The sequence below is a fragment of the Neofelis nebulosa genome, chromosome 9 (genome assembly GCF_028018385.1).
Source record: "Neofelis nebulosa isolate mNeoNeb1 chromosome 9, mNeoNeb1.pri, whole genome shotgun sequence".
In the NCBI taxonomy this organism is placed as follows: Eukaryota; Metazoa; Chordata; class Mammalia; order Carnivora; family Felidae; genus Neofelis; species Neofelis nebulosa.
The window spans coordinates 92,270,882-92,290,090 of record NC_080790.1 but is presented as its reverse complement, the minus strand read 5'-3'; the positions used below and the strand labels follow the sequence as shown (position 1 = coordinate 92,290,090).

The 19,209-nt window shown below is 43.3% G+C and overlaps 1 protein-coding gene across 11 annotated transcripts in view; it reads left to right on the top strand.

The window, feature by feature from the left end:
• The window catches only part of SYNDIG1 (synapse differentiation inducing 1), a 181,567-nt gene that overhangs the window by 148,719 nt on the left and 13,639 nt on the right, over nucleotides 1-19,209 (top strand). The window contains exon 4 of one of the 11 annotated variants that reach the window (XM_058684700.1): nucleotides 4,358-4,484. The exons of the other annotated variants lie outside the window; for them this stretch is intronic. Within the exon in view, the coding sequence (XP_058540683.1) occupies nucleotides 4,358-4,484 (127 nt within the window). The remainder of the gene's footprint in view (nucleotides 1-4,357; nucleotides 4,485-19,209) is intronic. 11 annotated transcript variants of the gene reach the window in all.

The window sequence follows — 19,209 nt, the reverse complement described above, 5'->3', positions numbered from 1 at the left end:
GGAGCTATGTGGCTCTGAAGGATCCAGCTGCAGTGATGTTAATACCAGACAAATAAACTCTAAGGAAAAAGCTGTGAAGAGTGACAAAAATAACACTATAAAGATTAGAAGACAGCCCATTAAGCAATGACAAGGTCCAGAAGTTTTACTTGCTTGGCTGCTGTTATGAAGTAGGGTAAGTTTTTAAACAGGGAGGTCACGGGGCGCCTGGGTGGCTCAGTCGGTTAAGCGTCCGACTTCAGCTCAGGTCACAATCTCGCGGTCCATGAGTTCGAGCCCCGCGTCGGGCTCTGGGCTGATGGCTCAGAGCCTGGAGCCTGCTTCCGATTCTGTGTCTCCCTCTCTCTCTGCCCTTTCCCCGTTCATGCTCTGTCTCTCTCTGTCTCAAAAATAAATAAACAATAGGGGCGCCTGGGTGGCTCAGTCGGTTAAGCGTCTGACTTCAGCTCAGGTCACGATCTTGCGGTCCGTGAGTTCGAGCCCCGCGTCGGGCTCTGTGCTGACAGCTCAGAGCCTGGAGCCTGTTTCAGATTCTATGTCTCCCTCTCTCTGGCCCTCCCCCGTTCATGCTCTGTCTCTCTCTGTCTCAAAAAAAACAAACGTTAAAAAAAATTTAAAAAATAAATAAATAAATAAATGTTAAAAAAAATTAAAAAAATAAACAGGGAGGTCACAGATCCCTATGTCATCTACAGGGCATTACTGTTCCCTAGGATGATGTTGAGAATTCACTACTGCCCCTAAAAGCCCCACCTGGTGAGCCTCTACCTGTCTATAGGTAGAAGCCATGAGAAATCCAGGAAAGGGCTATGGTGCAGGTGGCTTCGAATCAACATTGAGGGAAATTGGAGAACAGATTCATAGAATGTCCAGGCAGTAGACCCAGGTGAGGTTGAAACCATGCTGTGGCATTACCATAGCTCAGCTGCCCTGGTGTGGAGCACAAATCACCCAGGGTGGGTGTGAGGGCTGTGGAGGGGGGATGGACAGCAGAGGGTCATGGAGGGCCATGGAAGGCCTCAGCAGCCACAACTGCCCACTCCTGCAGCCACTGTGGACTTATTGTCTCATCCAGAAAAAGAACGCAATTGGCCACATCTCCCCAGGACTGCCAGCCTCCAACACAACATTCCTCCTTCTTGAACAAATTTCCTAAAACTTTTATTTTCAAAGAAAAGAGAGATTTATACATTATGGACAAGGTGGAACAACATTAGTTTATCAGTATATTAGAAAGGACTTCAAAGCATAATTTCATGATGTAAGATGTGTTGGGGTATCTGGACCTTTAAGGGTCTCACCTGGAAACAAAGTAAAAATTGTAGAAAAGAGCCTAATGATTCCTCTTGTCTCTCTTGGTAAATAATATGCAAAAGCAAACCCTGTGAAGTCAGTCTTATTTTCAATGACAGTTTAAGAAATTGTAATAAAGTAAACCTCCTTGGCAGTTTCTATACCCCACCATCACCTGACTTTTGTTTTAATAGTGGGCTTGCAGTATTGATGGTTTCTGGAATCAGGGGCCCAACATTTGGATGACAGCTTAGATTTCTGGTAGTTACGCTAACCAGGACTATGGAAAATTGTGGGCAAAAGGTCAGTACTATCCACCTCACATGTCTCTGTGGTCTGTCCTCTGTCCTCAGACCAGATCAGAATGGTGCTTCATTTTCTAAATGTACAGCTGGAATGCAGGCAGCTGGCCATGGGGTGAGGGCAGCGTGGACAATGAGGAGCTCAAAAATCCATTCATTTTAAACCTTTCTAGCCATGTGAAACCCTTGCTGCCTGGACTTAGCGCCTAATTTACAGCATTGCAACCCCAGTGAAAATACACAGGAGATTCTAATTGCACCATTTCAATGAGATTTTTATCAAAACTGTCCAGGGACTCTAGTCCCTCTTCTTCTTTGTAAGGAGTCCAGATACCAAAAGGGTAATTGAGCCACTGGTGGGGTGAGCCAGGAAAAGCAGCAGGAAACTGCCTTTTCTGTCAGGTATTTCATGAGTGTTTTGGGGAAGAGGGCAGTAAATAGTTGTGCCTTTACCAGGAAACAGGTCTTTTGGAGCTGAGCACTGAGAAAGGAGGTAGGCGTGGGAGAGAGTCACAGCCTTTGAGAGAGACAGGGCCTCACAAACCATTTTCTTCCTTCTGGAATAAATTTGTGAGAAGCTAAAACAATGTGTAAGAAACCATGGCATTTCAAAGGCCCTAGAGGATACTGCCATGGATGATGAGATGTTTCTTATTTTTTCTTGGCCAATGAATTTACTGTCAGCTTCCTCATCACAGAGTAATCTCTCCATCATTTCCAGTGGCTCTTCATGTTCTGTTCTGGTCCTTGTCTCCTCAGGACAATCAGAAGTGATGAATGGATTGTGTTTAATGTGAACACAATGTGGTTTGGTAGCCTGTGGCAAGTTTGCTGCCATTATAAATATTCGGTGAGTAGGCAGGCCTGGAAATTGTCTCTTGCTGATCAAAGATCATCCCCAGACCAAGAATGCCCTTGCCTTGCTAATTTGAGCAGATGTTACAGCCCTAAATGCAAACATGGGACCACTGGCATCTGCCTTCCTCTCCAACATCACCCCTTGGCATTCCCCTTGTGCCCAACCTGGAAGTTTCTGAGCCAGATGTCAGGCCAGCCAGACCTTCCCTCACCTCCAGACTTTCTCAATGCACTGTGTTCTGGAATGCCTTCTATCCCTCATCACCAGGTTGTTCCTTATGACAATGGTGAAAAGTCTTCCCACGCCACCCCGAACCCCAACTGAGTCAGGTGTCCCCACCACCTGCTCCGTGATGGTCTGCACAGGCTCCTGTGAAGGCCCCTTCACATAGGGTGTGGTTCTCTGCTCTCACCTGTGGGCTGATGGTGGGCTCCCATCTGTTCAGGTGTCCTGTCATCTGTTCCCATGGCTGGTACATGATTGGGACTCAGTTCAGTATTGAGTTGGAGAGATGAGTTCTAACAGGCAGTTTTCTTAGTTATATGGTGGAGGGAAGTGATGTAAGTTTACCTTTCTAGCTGAACAGATTGCCTAAAAGTGTAAAGAAAGAAAGAAGAAAGAAAGAAAGAAAGAAAGAAAGAAAGAAAGAAAGAAAGAAACCAGTGTGTTATGAAAAAAATAAAAACCAAAGTTTAAGTCATAGATGAGGCTTTGAGTAGGACAGGTTTGCTCTGCTTCTGCATTTCGCCACAAGGAAATGGGGAGCTGAGTGCTTGATACCCTGCACCAGATGCCCTGTTTTGGGACATGGTTGAGGACTCCCATTATCACAGTCAGTTGTCATCTCCTTTAAGTTCACCAGCACCCCTTACCCTATGCCTCGTATTCCTTTAACTATCAGGGAACCCCATGGACATACGGCACGATTCATTCATTGCCTTTGTTACCTACCTGACTACACTCTCTGGTAAACAGGAGCAAGAGATCAAAGAAACAAGGACAAAAGTGAATCTCCCTCTCTCTTCCCCTTCCTCAAAGCCTCCCCCAAGGGGACCTACTCATACAGTGAGTTTATAAACCTGTGCATGCATGTAGTTTGGGTTTAAAAATAAACCAACAAGCATTGCAACTTTCTTTTTCACATAATGTAAATACTTTTGGTATCAATATGTAGAGATCAACATTTTTAGTGATTCTGTGGTGTTATGTATGAATGTGCACTGTCTAATCATTTCCCTAAAATGAGCATACAACTTGTTTCAGTTTCTCCTTTTGCAAGCACACCCACAGGTGAAATTCCATTGAACCAAAGATTATGCACATGCAAACTTGGTAGATACTATAAATTGACCTCCAGGAGTCTGTGCCAATTTTTACCCTCGCTAAGAAAATTTATCCTTGCTACTGTCTTCTCCACTAGGGCTCAGAGTTCAATTTTCACTCATCTGGTAGATAAAAATAGAGATCTTGTCACTTCAATTTGCATTTCATCGATTACTATGATGTTAAATATCTTTGCTATTTTTATTATTTCTTCTATAAATTGCTGGTTCATACTCTTACCTATTTTTATTGGGCTTTTGTATTTTACTGCTTTGTAGGCATTCTTTGTATATTGTAGCTATTAGCCTCTTGGCCATTAGCTTTACCATATTTTCTTCCAGCGGACTTGTCAGTAGTGGTGTTTGCCATACCCAGAAGTCCTGGGATCTCTCTGTGGTTGTTGGAAGGGAATAAGAAAGCATGGGGTCCATGTATAGCTGATATGGGCATCTCACCACAACCTAGCAGAAAGCAGAAGGCAGTGCCTGTGTTCAAAGACCCTATCTGAATGAGAGTCTCCCACAGAGCAGCCTCAAGAGCAGCCTACCTGTGTGACTCAGTGGCCTCCTATTTTTCCCAGATGGGAAGAAAGCATGGGCTTCCAACTGCCCCCTGCCACCAGCAGGAAGCCCTCCTGGAAAGAAAAGTAGTAAAGACCACCACTTGTTCCATGTTGGACTCTGGGGCCGGGTGCTCTCCTGACATTGGTGAGTCATGAACTCATGTGGAATTGTGTGCACTTTCTTCCCACCATGAGATGAGGGCAGAAAAGGAGAAAGTTGTATATGGAAGAGCCCTGTCATCCTGACATAAAACCCACTGCTCAGCTCACATTTTATTTCTACATGCACCTCCTGTATATGCTTCACAGAACCTCCTACCAAAGCAGCTTTATCTTGTTCACTGGTTTTGTAACTTTCTGCTTTTCTGGCTGGCCTTTTCATTCCCTGATAGTCTTTTATGGTTTTGCAGCTGGGATATTGAAGAATGGACACAATGAGCATGATAAAAGCTACTTGGAGACGTGGTTGGACATTGTCCATTTTCCTAAATGGACAATGTGTTATCTCCTAGGGGCTGCATGGTCTTTTCTCCAGTTCTCCTGCTTCCTGATAAAAACTTGTGTTTCTAAATTGGAAAAACATCTTAATGAGGAGGCCAAAGGAATACCTTTTTTTTTTATAGTTTTTGTTTTTAATTTTTTTTTTACTTTTTAAAAATTTATATCCAAATTACTAAGCATATAGTGCAACAATGGTTTCAAGAGTAGATTCCTTAGTTCCCCTTACCTATTTAGCCCATCACCTCTCCCACAACCCCTCCTGTAGCCCTCAGTTTGTTCTCCATATTTATGAGTCTCTTCCCTTTTGTCCCCCTCCCTGTTTTTATATTATTTTTGTTTCCCTTCCCTTATGTTCATCTGTTTTGTCTCTTAAAGTCCTCATATGAGTGAAATCATATGATTTTTGTCTTTCTCCCAGTTCCATCCATGTGGTTGCAAATGGCAAGATTTCATTCTTTTTGATTGCTGAGTAATACTCCATTGTGTGTGTGTGTGTGTGTGTGTGTGTGTGTGTATACCACATCTTCTTTATCCGTTCATCCATCGATGGACATTTGGGCGCTTTCCATACTTTGGCTATTGTTGATAGTGCTGCTATAAACGTGGGGGTGCATGTGTCCCTTCGAAACAGTACACCTTTATCCCTTAGATAAATGCCTAGTAGTGCAATTGCAGGGTCGTAAGGTAGTTCTATTTTTAGTTTTTTGAGAAACCTCCATACTGTTTTCCAGAGCGGCTGTACCAGCTTGCATTCCCACCAACAATGCAAAAGAGATCCTCTTTCTCTGCATCCTCACCAACATCTGCTGTTGCCTGAGTTGTTAATGTTAGCCATTCTGACAGGGGTAAGGTGGTATCTCATTGTGGTTTTGATTTGTAGTTCCCTGATGATGAGTGATATTGAGCATTTTTTCATGTGTCAGTTGGCCATCGGGATGTCTTCTTGGGAGAAGTGTCTGTCTATTCATGTCTTTTGCCCATTTCTTCACTGGATTATTTGGGGTTTTTTGGGTGTTGAGTTTGATATGTTCTTTATAGATTTTGGATACTAACCCTTTATCTGATAAGTCATTTGCAAATATCTTCTCCCATTCTGTTGGTTGCCTTTTACTTTTGCTGGTTGTTTCCTTCGCTGTGCAGAAGCTTTTCATTTTGATGAGGTCCCAGTAGTTCATTTTTGTTTTTGTTTCCCTTGCCACTGGAGACGTGTTGAGTAAGAATTTGCTGCGGCCAAGATCAAAGAGATTTTGCTTGCTTTCTCCTCGAGGATTTTGATGGCTTCCTGTCTTCCATTGATGTCTTTCATCCATTTTGAGTTTATTTTTGTGTATGGTGTAAGAAAGTGGTCCAGGTTCATTCTTCTGCATGTCGCTGTCCAGTTTTCCCAGCACCACTTGCTGAAGAGACTGTCTTTATTCCATTGGATATTCTTTCCTGCTTTATCAAAGATTAGTTGGCCATATATTTGTGGGTCCATTTCTGGGTTCTCTAGTCTGTCCATTGATCTGAGTGTCTGTTCTTGTGCCAGTACCATACTGTCTTAATGATTACAGCTTTGTAATATAGCTTGATGCCTGGGATTGTGATGCCTCCTGCTTTGGTTTTCTTTTTCAAGATCGTTTTGGCTATTCGAGGTCTTTTCTGCTTTGATACAAATTTTAGGATTATTTGTTCTAGCTCTGTGAAGAATGCTGGAGTTATTTTGATAGGGATTGCATTCAATATGTAGATTGCCTTGGAAAGTATCTACATTTTAACAATATTTGTTCTTCCTATCCAGGAGCATGGAATCTTTTTTCCATTTTTTTGTGTCTTCTTCAATTTCTTTCATAAACCTTCCTATAGTTTTCAGCGTATAGATTTTCACCTCTTTGGTTAGATTTATTCCTAGGTATTTTATGGTTTTTGGTGCAACTGTAAATGGGATCGATTCCTGGATTTCTCTTTCTGTTGCTTCATCATTGGTGTATAGGAATGCAACCGATTTCCGTGTGTTGATTTTATACCCTGCAACTTTGCTGAATTCATGAATCAATTCTAGCAGTTTTTTGGTGCAGCCTTTTTGGTTTTCCATATAGAGTATCATGTCATCGTGAAGAGTGAAAGTTTGACCTCCTCCTGGCCAATCCAGATACTTTTTACGAGCTTTATTTCTTTATGCATTCAAAAAAACATACATAATTGTGCACAATTGCACAAATCCAATTATTCACACATGCTTCTTATTTTTTTTTTCTTTTTTTTTTTTTATTTATTTTTGGGACAGAGAGAGACAGAGCATGAACGGGGGAGGGGCAGAGAGAGAGGGAGACACAGAATCGGAAACAGGCTCCAGGCTCCGAGCCATCAGCCCAGAGCCTGACGCGGGGCTCGAACTCACGGACCGCGAGATCGTGACCTGGCTGAAGTCGGACGCTTAACCGACTGCGCCACCCAGGCGCCCCACATGCTTCTTATTTTTTAGTGCAATCTTTTCTCCCTCCGTGTTCTGCTTGGGTCCCCACATTAGTTCCCTCATTGGGTGCCTATGTTAACCACCTCAACTGCCCATCATTGCCCCTCTATCTTCAGCCATTTGTATGTGCACATCTATGTACTTTTGCACCAAGCACATCTACCTATGTGTGCGTCCTATCATTTTTTTTTTAAATTGGACAAGATTTGACACACTTACTGCATCTCATTGCTTTCCATGACACTATTTCCCAACACTTTTGAAGTTTCTTACTTAACCCATATTGCTCGTCTAAATGCCCATGAAGTAATCAACTTGAAGATGATTACAATTTGTTCACCTGTCTTCCATCACTGTGAATTTACTCTTTCTGGGTTTGGGGAGAAACTGTGAACAAAGATTCAGTGAAATGTGACCTTTAGTGAAAGCTTATGTCTCTATTTACTGCTTCATAAGACTAGAGTGCAAGTAGGATCCTTCCATTATTGTGGGAAAAAATTAACTCCTTTTCAACCTGCATACTTGGAAGACAATTTTAATATAGCATTATAAGGGAACCCTATCTTGATTACACAAATAAACCTAGATGGGCTCTGGAATGCAGCAGCAAATCTTAAATTGCCACTGAGGCCCCAGTCAATCCTACAGGCAACTCTTGAGAACATCCCCTTCTACATCTGGCAGTCATTGGTGGACTTTCTGCTGAAAGGGAACCTATGGAAGGAGAGTTCCTGAAGCCACAGGCAGTGCCCTGGGAGCCACTGGCAGCTTGTCCTTTGGAGCATTGGTCGTGATTAGGGGTTGAAGGGTCAGGGCACAGCACCAACAGGATTCACCACACACAGCATAGGTGCCCAATACATAGCGAACAGGCCAGTGAGAGAAAAGCAACCAACCAAATGCACTATACATGTGTGCGTCTCATATGCTAACTTAAAATTCCTTCCACCCAGAGCAACATTTTCCTCGAGATCCTCCCTCTGCCCCTCCCCCTTCCCTCCTTCAAATAATTTCTTCCCAGCAAAAAGCAAGCATGCTGGAGAAATGAGAAACTAGACTTGCAATGGAAATCCCCCAGTTAAGAGAGGCATGTCCTCACATCCTACCTGGTCATCAAATCTTCTTCAAGAGCCTCTTCCTAACCTGGAAAACCCCAGAAAACTTCAGGCCCCCCTAACCTCCTGCCACAGGGGAGAGCTTTCTCAAATGCTGATATCCCTTGATGTGATACATACCAAGTCATTAAAGTCCTAAATTTCAAATCAAGAAAAAGAAGGCAGATGTTCCAGAAGCAAAACAAACAAGCAAAGAGCAGAACAGATGCTTCCCCAACAGGCACCATCCAGAGATCTGACCCCAGAGGCAGCAGGTCTCTCTCCAGGAAGAGGGGGCACAAGAACAGGGATGATAGCAGGCGGGCTGCATTCTCTACACACCAAGGTGGCTGGGTGCATTCTCTACCTACCTGGTGCACCTTGCACTTCCCCCACCCCTTCTCCCAGAAAACTTCTCCATTTCCTGTGGACTCTCTGGACTTCCTGTGGAAACATCTTAGACACTGCTGAGACCCTGTGGGATTAAATGCTTTGACAAAGCCCACAGCTGGTTAATGGCCAAGCCAAGACTATTACATGCCTATCCAGTGCCAGAGAGTGCTCCCTCCAGATATCACATTTCCTAACCTCACAAGGATCATAAAATGTGAAGGTGAACAGGTCCCCTAAGTGAAGAAGAAAAGCCATCAGCACAGTGCAGCACTGCTACCTCGTACAGGAGCTAAGCTCCTCAGTGACAGTGTAGGCTGAAAGTAACAGATAGTGACAGAGAACCCAGACGAAGCTGGAACAAGCAAGCCAGCTCCCATGGAAAGCAGGGTGGATAGGTAAGGCTGGACACTTGGTGGAAATATTCACCCAGTGAAAGGCTTGGCCAAAGACCTGGAACCTGCATGTATGTAAGCCTGAGCTGGTTCCTGACCCAATGCTGCTTGCCAGGGGGAGTGGGGCTTCAGAGGAGGAGACTCTCTGAGCTTCAGAAGGTAAAACCTGGCCTCACCTCATCCCACAGGACACAGAAGTGGGAGCCAGTTGCCAAGTTTGTCAAAGGCTTTGTGTTGCCATAACAACATCCTACGTGTAAAACACCCCTCCCCACTCAGCTTAGGAAGAGCAGGAGCTGAAAGGGAAGGGATAGATAACCAATGTGGTGCAGAAAGTCTGAGAGGCCGCAGAGCAGCTCATGCCCTGGCACACAGGTGAGGTCACCCCCCAGAGCACAGGCACCTGCTCACCAGTCCTCCTCTTTCTGCTGCAGTTGCAAAATGGGATGTTTTACCAGACAGGACAATAACTGACAAATGTGCAAATATATTGAGAACAGCAATATGGCAGAAGGTAAAAATAGAATTGGTGTTTTTTTTTTTTAATGTGCCCCTGGGTGATTGTCTATAGATGTGATTGCTACTGAAAGCAAACCAATCAACCCACAGAAAATGGCAGAGCAGTTGTCAAGATAAATAGCATAGTAAATGTGAAACCAAACCCCAGGATGCTGATACAAAAGGCTCACTGTTCAGGGCTGTGACCCTTTCTTTTTCTAAGCACACAGAGTTGTTTATGAAATATCCCCTCAGTGACCCACAAATGCACAAGGTCAAAGTCCAGGCTTTCAGGCCTTACACTGAATCAGCAGGCAGTGGGGGCCTGGAAAGCCACCCTGTTCTCTTCACAGGACTCCTCTCTCCAGGGGTAGCTGGTGCAGAAAGGGGCCCAGGAAGTAGAGGTGAGGGAGGTGTGGTCCTCAGGCAGGAGTAACAGAGGTCCTCACATGATTACTACATGTGCTGCAATCTGAAATGTGGAGACAGAAGAGGTTGATACCAAGCAGCACAGAATGTTTGGCTCTCTATGAGGTGAGTGGTGACCAAGGAGAGTGTAACCAAGTTCAGGAGAGGGTTGTCAGATGGCCAATAAGGGATTTACATCCCCCAGGGAATCACACCCAGGATCCAGCCAGGTGCTGTGCATCAGAGTCAGAAAAGGACAGTCATACCAAGGTAAGTTACCGTCACATAGACACTCAGATATGAGGGCACTGGGTCTGTGCCACGTCCCAGCATCCACAGTGCTGGAGGAATATTTAGGGTCACTGTACTTGAGTTTCCCTGACCCAAAGGACCTCACTAACACCTCTCCACTGCATTCATTTAGAGACAAATTGAGTGGTCAGCCTGATGTTGTCTAGGAGAAAATGTCATCTGCAGTATCAATATGCACTTTCTGTTTACCACCATTGAAATGTTGGAATAACTATGAAAACAATAGGGTAAACTTTAAAAACAACTACATTTAAGAATTTAGTGTGTTCCTTCCAATCCTTTTTTATTCTATCCATTTTTCTGTATGTAAGTAAGATTATGTCTTAAAATATGCCATTTTATAACTGATATTGAGAGCATTTTTCATGTAATTAGCAATGCTCAGAAAGCGTAATATTTACCAGATAGCCCACCATAAGTAGATAGCATGATTATTTAGTTACTCACCTTTTAAGGCACTTACATTTCCCCCAACTTTCCACTCTAATAAGCAATACTGTGGGGTTTTTTTTCATTTTTTACTTAAATCTGTGCTAGTCTTTACTGTCACTTCTTAAGAAATAAGCTTTTCTTAATATCATTAATTCATGGTTATCTAGTAGCCCTTCTGTAGGAAGACTTTTAAAAATGATTTGTTTTCTTTATTATGTAATTGGTTTTCTGTGAAATGGACTGGAAAGAGGGAATAAAGAGGAGAACAAAAGAACTGACATGTCACCCATATTATAGCAATTATGAGAAAGTTTAATGTGCACATAAATTCAAGTTCAAGGGGTCTCTTCTGTAAACATCATGGGGTGGACGCCCTGCTCCATGGTGACACTGAACTGGCTCCCTCACAGATTTTCACAGGCACAAAACAGCTGTTGCCCAGGTGTCAGGGAGGCACTGCACACAGAGGAGCACCCTGGTGCACGGGGCAGACATTGGCCAGTGTGCACCCACACAGTCCCAAAACATTCATTTTTGTTCCTAAGAATTTTTTAAAGTTTATTTACTTATTTTGAGAGAGAGAGAGAGAGAGAGAGAGAGAGAGAATGCATACAAGCAGGGGAGGGGCAGAAAGGGAGAGAGAGAGAGTCCCAAGCAAGCTCCAAGCTGTCAGCACAGATCTGGACACAGGGCTCAATCCTATGAACCATAAGATCATGACCTGGGCCAAAACCAAGAGTTGGACACTTAACCAGCTGAGCCACCCAGATGCCCCAGTTCCTAAGAATGTTTATATGTTCCCCATGAGTATTTAAGAAAAATGTTATTCCTCTCCTAGCTTTTAGAATCTTCGATCTCCTCCCCATTTATTTTCAGGAAAGAAGAGGGACTTTTGCCTAGAGAGTGAGAATGAGAGCAGTGGTTTCCATAGATGAGCACGTGTTATATAGTTCTGAAGTGAAAGCTGCCACTCACCAGCTATGTGATTTTGGATAAGTTCACCTCACAAAACCTTAATTCTGTGTTTCCAGGGTCTCATTAGTGGATTCACATGCAGACATGTTTAGCAGGAAGTATCTGCAACTTACATTGAAATGTACCCCAGAAAAGATAGATTGATGGATGAATAGAGAGTTATATAGATGACTAGACATCTAATAACATAAATATAGTAATATCCTAATGGCCAGCTAAGGTGGTGGATATCTGGGTATTCACTGTAGGTTCTTTTAACTTCTCTGTGTGCTTGATAATTTTCATAAAACATTGTTAGAAAAAAGTATTAATAATGGTGTGTACTTCAGGTTCTGTGCAAAGGAGTAATGAGATGAGACAAGTAGAATTTCAGTGTGGAGTCTCACATAAAGCAGAAGTAGTGTGTTATTGTTGCTAATATTTGTCACAACAACCAGCCAGATGGGTATCATAACTCTGTTTTACGGAGAAAAGTAAAATTAGATACTCAAAAAATAGTGAGTAGTTCAAGGGCTGAGCTAGTTTATGTCAGCCCTGGATTTGAGCCAGGAGTACCTTTCCCAAAGTCCTGCCCTGCCCTCAAGGTCCTCCAAGACAGAGCACAGGAGGGTGGGCCTGCATCTGTGGTCACTGTTCCTGGTCTCCCACGTGCTTACATCCAGTACCCTGACCTTTTTTTTAAATAAACTTTTATTTTATAATAGTTTTATGTTTACAAAACATTACAAAGGCAGTACAGAGAGTTCCCATCTGTCTCTTGTCCGGTTTCTTCTTTTGAAGACATCTTAGGGTGTAGTTCCTTTGTCACAACTAATAAATAAAATACATTGTACAAAAGGTTTGAAGTGTCACCAGTACCTCCCAGCTTCCAAGCCCTTTCCCAAAGACACCTCTTGAACATTTTAGTAAGTCTGTCTGGTATTTAGTAATTTCTTAAAAAGTTATAAAATTTATGGGGTGCGTGGGTAGCTCAGTATGTTAAGCATCCAACTCTTGGTTTCTGCTCAGGTCATGATCTCAGGGTCATGGGATCAAGCCCCACTTTAGGCTCTGTGCTGGGCATGGAGCCTGCTTGGGATTCTCTCTCTCCCTCTGCCCCTCCCCGGCTCATGTGTGCTCTCTCTCTCTCTCTAAAAGTTAAAAACTAAATTTAAGGTATATATTTTCTTAATTTCTTAATCTATCGGTTTACCATTTATTTATCACAGGCCAGTTATTGTGATGGATGAGGATTCACTTTCTTATAAAAGTTCTCTGTCCCTGTGGCCTCCCTCTCCTCTGCCCCATGTCACCTCTGCCCATCCCCATCCTCTCAATGTGGTCATCACAGCATCTTATTAATTCATTATCTGACTACAGATGCCCAGTCACTGCTAAGCCAAGTGCACGGGTATTGTTGCTTTTCAATTCTATTCAATTCTATTCAATTCAATTACTATAGTTCATGGACTTAAGCTTTCTCTTTACCATACTCATCAATAGCCTCTAGATATAATTTTTCATGATGTGACCAAATGTATCATATAAGCTATGGATTCTTTTTTTTATTTTCCTGGAGACCACACTCCTGGGGTCTTCTGTCTTCCTGCTCCAATTTAAGTTGACTGCTCTTTGATGACATCCCTTTAACCTTTTGATTCCCTTGTAGTTTTGGCTCCTTTTTATTCCCTGTGTTTTTGTTTCTTGGATCTCGGGCCTGCTCTCAAGAATATTTATCTCTGCAACACCTGTTATTGCCATTGGTGTATCCATGAAAGACAATATGTCTTGCATTCCAGAAAGATGGCAAGCTGCCAACATGGCAGACCAAGGGTAATTCATTTCCAGGAGATGGGTCTGGGAGCTGTGGCTGGGCTTCTCATTCTTTTCAGGGGAGAGAGAACATGGTGTTTGACCAGGGAGGATGTACAAATCCCATAGCCTCAGAGTGTGCCATCTATGAAAGAGGCTAGAAACTTCTCCCCCAGGCTTCTTAAACCAGGAAGTAAGCTCTCTGTCTGTTCTGGACCATCAGGACACAGTCAGAACCTCAGGGCCAGGCTAATCCTAGGTGTGGGCCCTCAATTTACATATAAGCATGGTGCAGGATACCCCCTGAAAAATTAAAATATACGTAATTCAGGATTCACGCTGTGGCAATAAAAAGATGCTTCCTAAGGACAATGAAAGTTTTGCAAACCAGCAAAGAGGAAAATAATTAATCCTAGCTCTCAATAAAAACACAAAAGAAATGTATAATCTATATGAAGGGGAAAGACATACAAGAGGGTCATCAGTGGATTTTCTTCCTAAAGCAGAACTATTACTTCCAGAATTCAATTAACAAAAACAATTCATTTTTAATCTCTTTGAGATTATTATAGAACTCTACAATAATCCCAAGGAGATTAAAATAATTAAAATAATTTAAGTGATTAAGAAGGAATAGAGATCCATAGTGAAAGAATGAGAGATCATAGTTAAAAATATTTTAAAAATCCAAACTTGGAAAATTCACAACTAGAATTTTTAGAATTGGGAAGTATAGAGTACCTGTAACAATAATAACAAAAAAAAAACATTTTTGGTTTAAGCAGCAGATTGACTGGATGCAACTGAAGAAAGAATTTATATACCAGGAGATAGATACATGGGAATCACCCAGATAAGCACAGAAAGAGAGATGGAAAACAGGAAAGAGACATGGCACACAGAAAGAAGAGGTCCAACATGCAACCAATAGTTCCATAGAGACAGAAATGAGGACAAAATAGAATAGCAGTGATATTTAAAGTCATAATGGCTGAAAATTGTCCAAAGTGAAGACAGGTATACATCATCAGATGGAAGTAGCTCACTTCCTGAGTCCTGAGCAGAGGAAAGTAAGCTTAATAACACATAAGGATACATCATGGTGGGGCTGTAGAGCAGGAATTGGAAGAATCAACAAAAGGCTTAGCGATTAGCCCTTCATAGCCCTGTTTTACTATTTTACCCCTGGCCATCTCATTGTTACAGCTTTGACTCTTACCTACATATAGGTAACTTCTGGTTCCTAACTCCAGTGCAGATGCATATGGACAAATATATGTCTTTGCTTGGATATCTGAAAGGTAACCTTGAATCCTAGGCCAAAGGCCAACTTTGTCATCACCTTGCTCCTGCTCCACTAAATATACCTACTTCCCTTTGTTTCACTGGTGTCACCTTTGACTTGCCACAGTCTTCTATCCCTGTCCCTCACTTGGGCTGTCTGGAAGAGGCATGGGGAACATCTGAAATATGCACATCTCTTGCTCTCCCACCCATACTCCCTTCTTTCTTCTGCAAGCAGACCGTCAGTATCTTCCATTCTTAAGGAGCACACCAGACCTGGATGGTCTATGCCTCCCTACTTCTTCATTTTTTTTTTCTCCTCTCCAGCCCCACCAGTCCCTTCTCCCTATACTCCACCCTCATTCGAAGTGCACCTTCCCCTAGTCCCACAACAGGACATCTCCAAGCTCAAGCCCTGAGTCCCCAAGGAAGGCTTCCCTGGCCCCCAAGTCCGGTCATGCTCTTCTGAGGCACGCCTTCATGGAACCATTTACAACAGTAATGTTAGCTCCCCACTAGACCATAAGCTCCAGGAAAACAAAGTCTGCCTTCTCACTGACTTTTTTATCTTCAGCACTTAACACAGAACCCTGCAGGAGGATGACACTAAAAACCATTCCTTTAATGAATGAAGAGTGTTAAGGAATAATTTTGCAGATATATCCCAAACACTTAAGTGAATTGGTGCCTTTTCCAACATTAATTCAAACTGTGTGCTGACTTGTGAATGAAACAATGATGTGTCCTGCAGACACGCCCTTCCCCCTTCAAGCTATGAGCATCACAGTGTTTACTGCTGAGATTGCATCTGGCTCTGGTGGTTTGGTCTCTGTATTGCTGAACTTGGTTTTCTCACTCATTTCTAATATTCATTCTTCCCTCTTATGATGGCTTGCTTAGCAAAGGAGCTGGATTTGAACTTGTCAAATTTGTTTAGTATCTGCTGCCAGTGAGTAGCCCATGCTGGTCCCTGTTTTGGGCTTACTCCTGGCCGTCTGTCTCTTCGTGAGGAACCTCTCTGCCTTCTGGTTGGCTGCACAGCCTGCCAGCTGGGGGTGGGGATGCACTTTCCAATTCTACTCCCTAAGGGGCCTGTAATTTGTTTTACTTTCCTGCTAAAGAATTCCTGACCTGAAGCAACCCCAAATGTGCAATGACCTAGTGGGAAAGAGGGAGTTAGGTCTCAGAATTTACCTTTAAGTCAAGTGGAATGAAGGTGAGGTGGTCATGGCAGGAGTCACTTGGATGTGACACTGGGGAACTCCCCAAGGGACGCACAGGAACCTTCACAAACCACCTCTGCTAAAAGGAAAAGTGTCCACTTCAAGACAGGGGCTTCAGTTCAGTTGACTTTGCTTCTTTGTCCTTCAGAAGTATGCCTGTGAACCAGACTGCCAAAGACTGTTTGTGTCCCCAAATCCAAATATGAAAACCCTGACCCCCAATGCAATGGCATTAGGAGGTGAGGCCTTCTGGAGGTATAGGGTTGGGATGAAGCCATGATGGGATTAGTTCACTCATAAGGGGATAAAGGGACCACTGTGCTATTGCTGAATCATGTGAGAACACAGCAAGAAGGCAGCTGTCTGCAAACCAGGAAGAGAGTTCACACCAGAACCTGACCCTGTTGGCACCCTGATCTGACCTCCAGCCTCCAGAACCGTTAGAAAGGTGAGTTTGTTGCTTAAGCTCCCCTACTAAGGTAGTTTGCCAAACTAAGATACAAACTTCCCAGTGCATCCCCAACCTCCCATAGGGCTCCATTGCATGTACCTAATTACAAGTATAAAATACTCATTTCTCAAGTTTTGTTGTTTATCTCAAATGAAAAAAGACATTTCTATTTGGAAGCCAGGTTCCAGTGGGACCAGCCATAATAAGTAGGATTATTTTCTGAAATGTGTCCAGGCGACTCCTGCTGCCCCCGTCCTTGGGAGATGTCATTTGAGAAGTATCCTCATATTTCAACCTGAAGTGAACAATGCCTGTTCTTTTCCACAAATGCCTGTTGGGCCACATCCCCTGTGCCACATTTTGGGAAACATTTCATTCAAAAAGGATGTTTCTCTAATGCTACTTTTCCTTCCCCTGCTTGGTTTGATGTGATATTAATGCACAACATACAGATTCCCCTTGATTCCACTGCATCTGTTGTGCCATTTCAGCTCAGATGCATGGATTTCAAGCTACGGAGAAAGCACTGTTGTTCACTCTGCCGTGTGTGTACAAACTACTCCACATTGGTCCCCAAGGTCCACCGATTGGGAGCAGAGTGCAAAATCACAAATATGCCTATGCTGACTTCTTTATTAGACCTTCTAATGATGTGCCAGATGTCAGATGCAAGCTAATGAGAAGCAGCTTGGGTCGAATGAATTCAAAAGTAAACACAAGAAATTTTCTTTTATTGGTTTTAAAAGAATAGAAGAAATTTTTAAAAGTCCTCTAATGCCCTGAGGCAGTAATTCAAAACCACCCTTGTAAGCAGGCAATGTGGCTTGGTTGTGTGCTGGAGTGTGTACACATTCCCTGGTCTGTCCATGGGCTCTCCCAGATCGGAGGGGAAATATGGGTTCCTTAGAATGGCATTTAGACATGAATTTGGGGTTTCAAAATGAGATGCTGGGTGTCAGAAGGCAGATTTCTACTCTCACATCAAATATGATTGGAAAAGAGCTCAGACGTGGATGGGGGAGCTTCCTGGAGGCTAAAGAGGATGGAAGCAGCTCTGTGTGCAACCAGGTTACATGCTAGGATCCATCCCCAGCCAAGCCTCCAGCTTGGCTTTTGTCCAGGTGAGAGAGCGTGCCTCAATTCCTGCCAGCCACTGTTGGAGAAAAAAGCCTGTCCTTTGCAGCTGGCCAGCACCAGGAACTCTCACTATAGCCCACTGAGGGAGGAGGGAACCAGGATCTGAATATTTTCATTCCTAAAACTCTTGAGACGGTATCACATGAGGATTTGCTGAGAATGCCTATCCTTGCAAATATAAGATAAATTCAGTGGTAACCATATATACTGGTGGTATCAGGTTCTCTCTCCCCAGCCTCCACCATTCTCAGCCCAGGTGTAGACCTGCAGCTTGTAGGCCAAACGGGCAGCAGAACCATCTGGTAATGCAGACATTTAATTTGCCAGAGATCCTTCTCAAAGCTGAAGGCTTGCCTCACGCACTAGCAAGAGCTTTCTTCCTCCTACTTCCTTTCCTCCCTGTTCCATCACCCCCCTCTCCCTCCTTTCTCTGAAGCCCTGAGCTGGATTTCCTTGCTGAGCTACTCCAGTGCGAGCTACAGCCACAGGAACAGACGGTGCCTATTCAGCCATCAGAATCCCGACTGGCAGCGTGGGAAAGCTGGCTAGTGGTTGGAAAGCTGACTACTTGGTCTGTTTATGCTGTGTTTTGGGTAAATGGGATGACGTTCCTATTCAGATGATCCACATCCAACAGGATGCAGATGCTTTCAATTGAAACAATAATGGTAACTGTAATGAACAAGCGTGTTCAAAGACAGTTTGGCTTACTTCTTCTAACAAGAGGCTCAGTCCACCAACCAGGAGAGAACTACGCTGACACAGCATCATCCATCTGACTACAGTGATCTCAGGTGGTATGGCTGATGACTTTTAATTTTTCTACAGTTTCCTTCTCAAAGTGCCTCCGAAGCATTTTTGAGAGGCAGCATGGCTTAATGCAAGATCAGTTTTCTAGAGTCAGACCTACAGGTTTCTGATATATTGCTGAATAGTTGTATGACTATGAACAAGTTACTGCCCCTCCTGTGCTTCATTTTCCTCATCTGTAACTGAAGATAAGCAAAGTCACTGTGTCACAAGGTCTTGATACTAAAACACAGTACCTAGGACAGAGTAGTGAACATTCTAGCGATCTATTGCCCTTTAGCTAAGTACCCAAACAGTTTGAGACAACTACTAGATGCTCATGGATATAGATAGATAGATAGATAGATAGATAATAGATAGATGATACATAGATTTGAAATTTCCTAACTCTATAGGGAGAAAGCCCATAATCAATGGCACTTCTATAGTGACAAGGATACCCAGTGCCCAGATCTTTGTTTCTAACACCAATTTTCCAATAAAAGCAATCAGGGGTCCATGGGGAAATGGCTGATTATAGGATTTGGGCAGGAAATATACAAGATGAGCCTGAAGCAGCATCCTACAGTACAAAAAGGGAAAAGTGCTCCAAAATCAAAAGGATGGGAGCATGTCAAGGGGACATAGGAGCCAGCCTGAAAAATCTTTTCATGGTCAAAGTGACAAATAGTATTGAATTATAAGCCAAAGTATAATGTATAATATCAGGGTCCA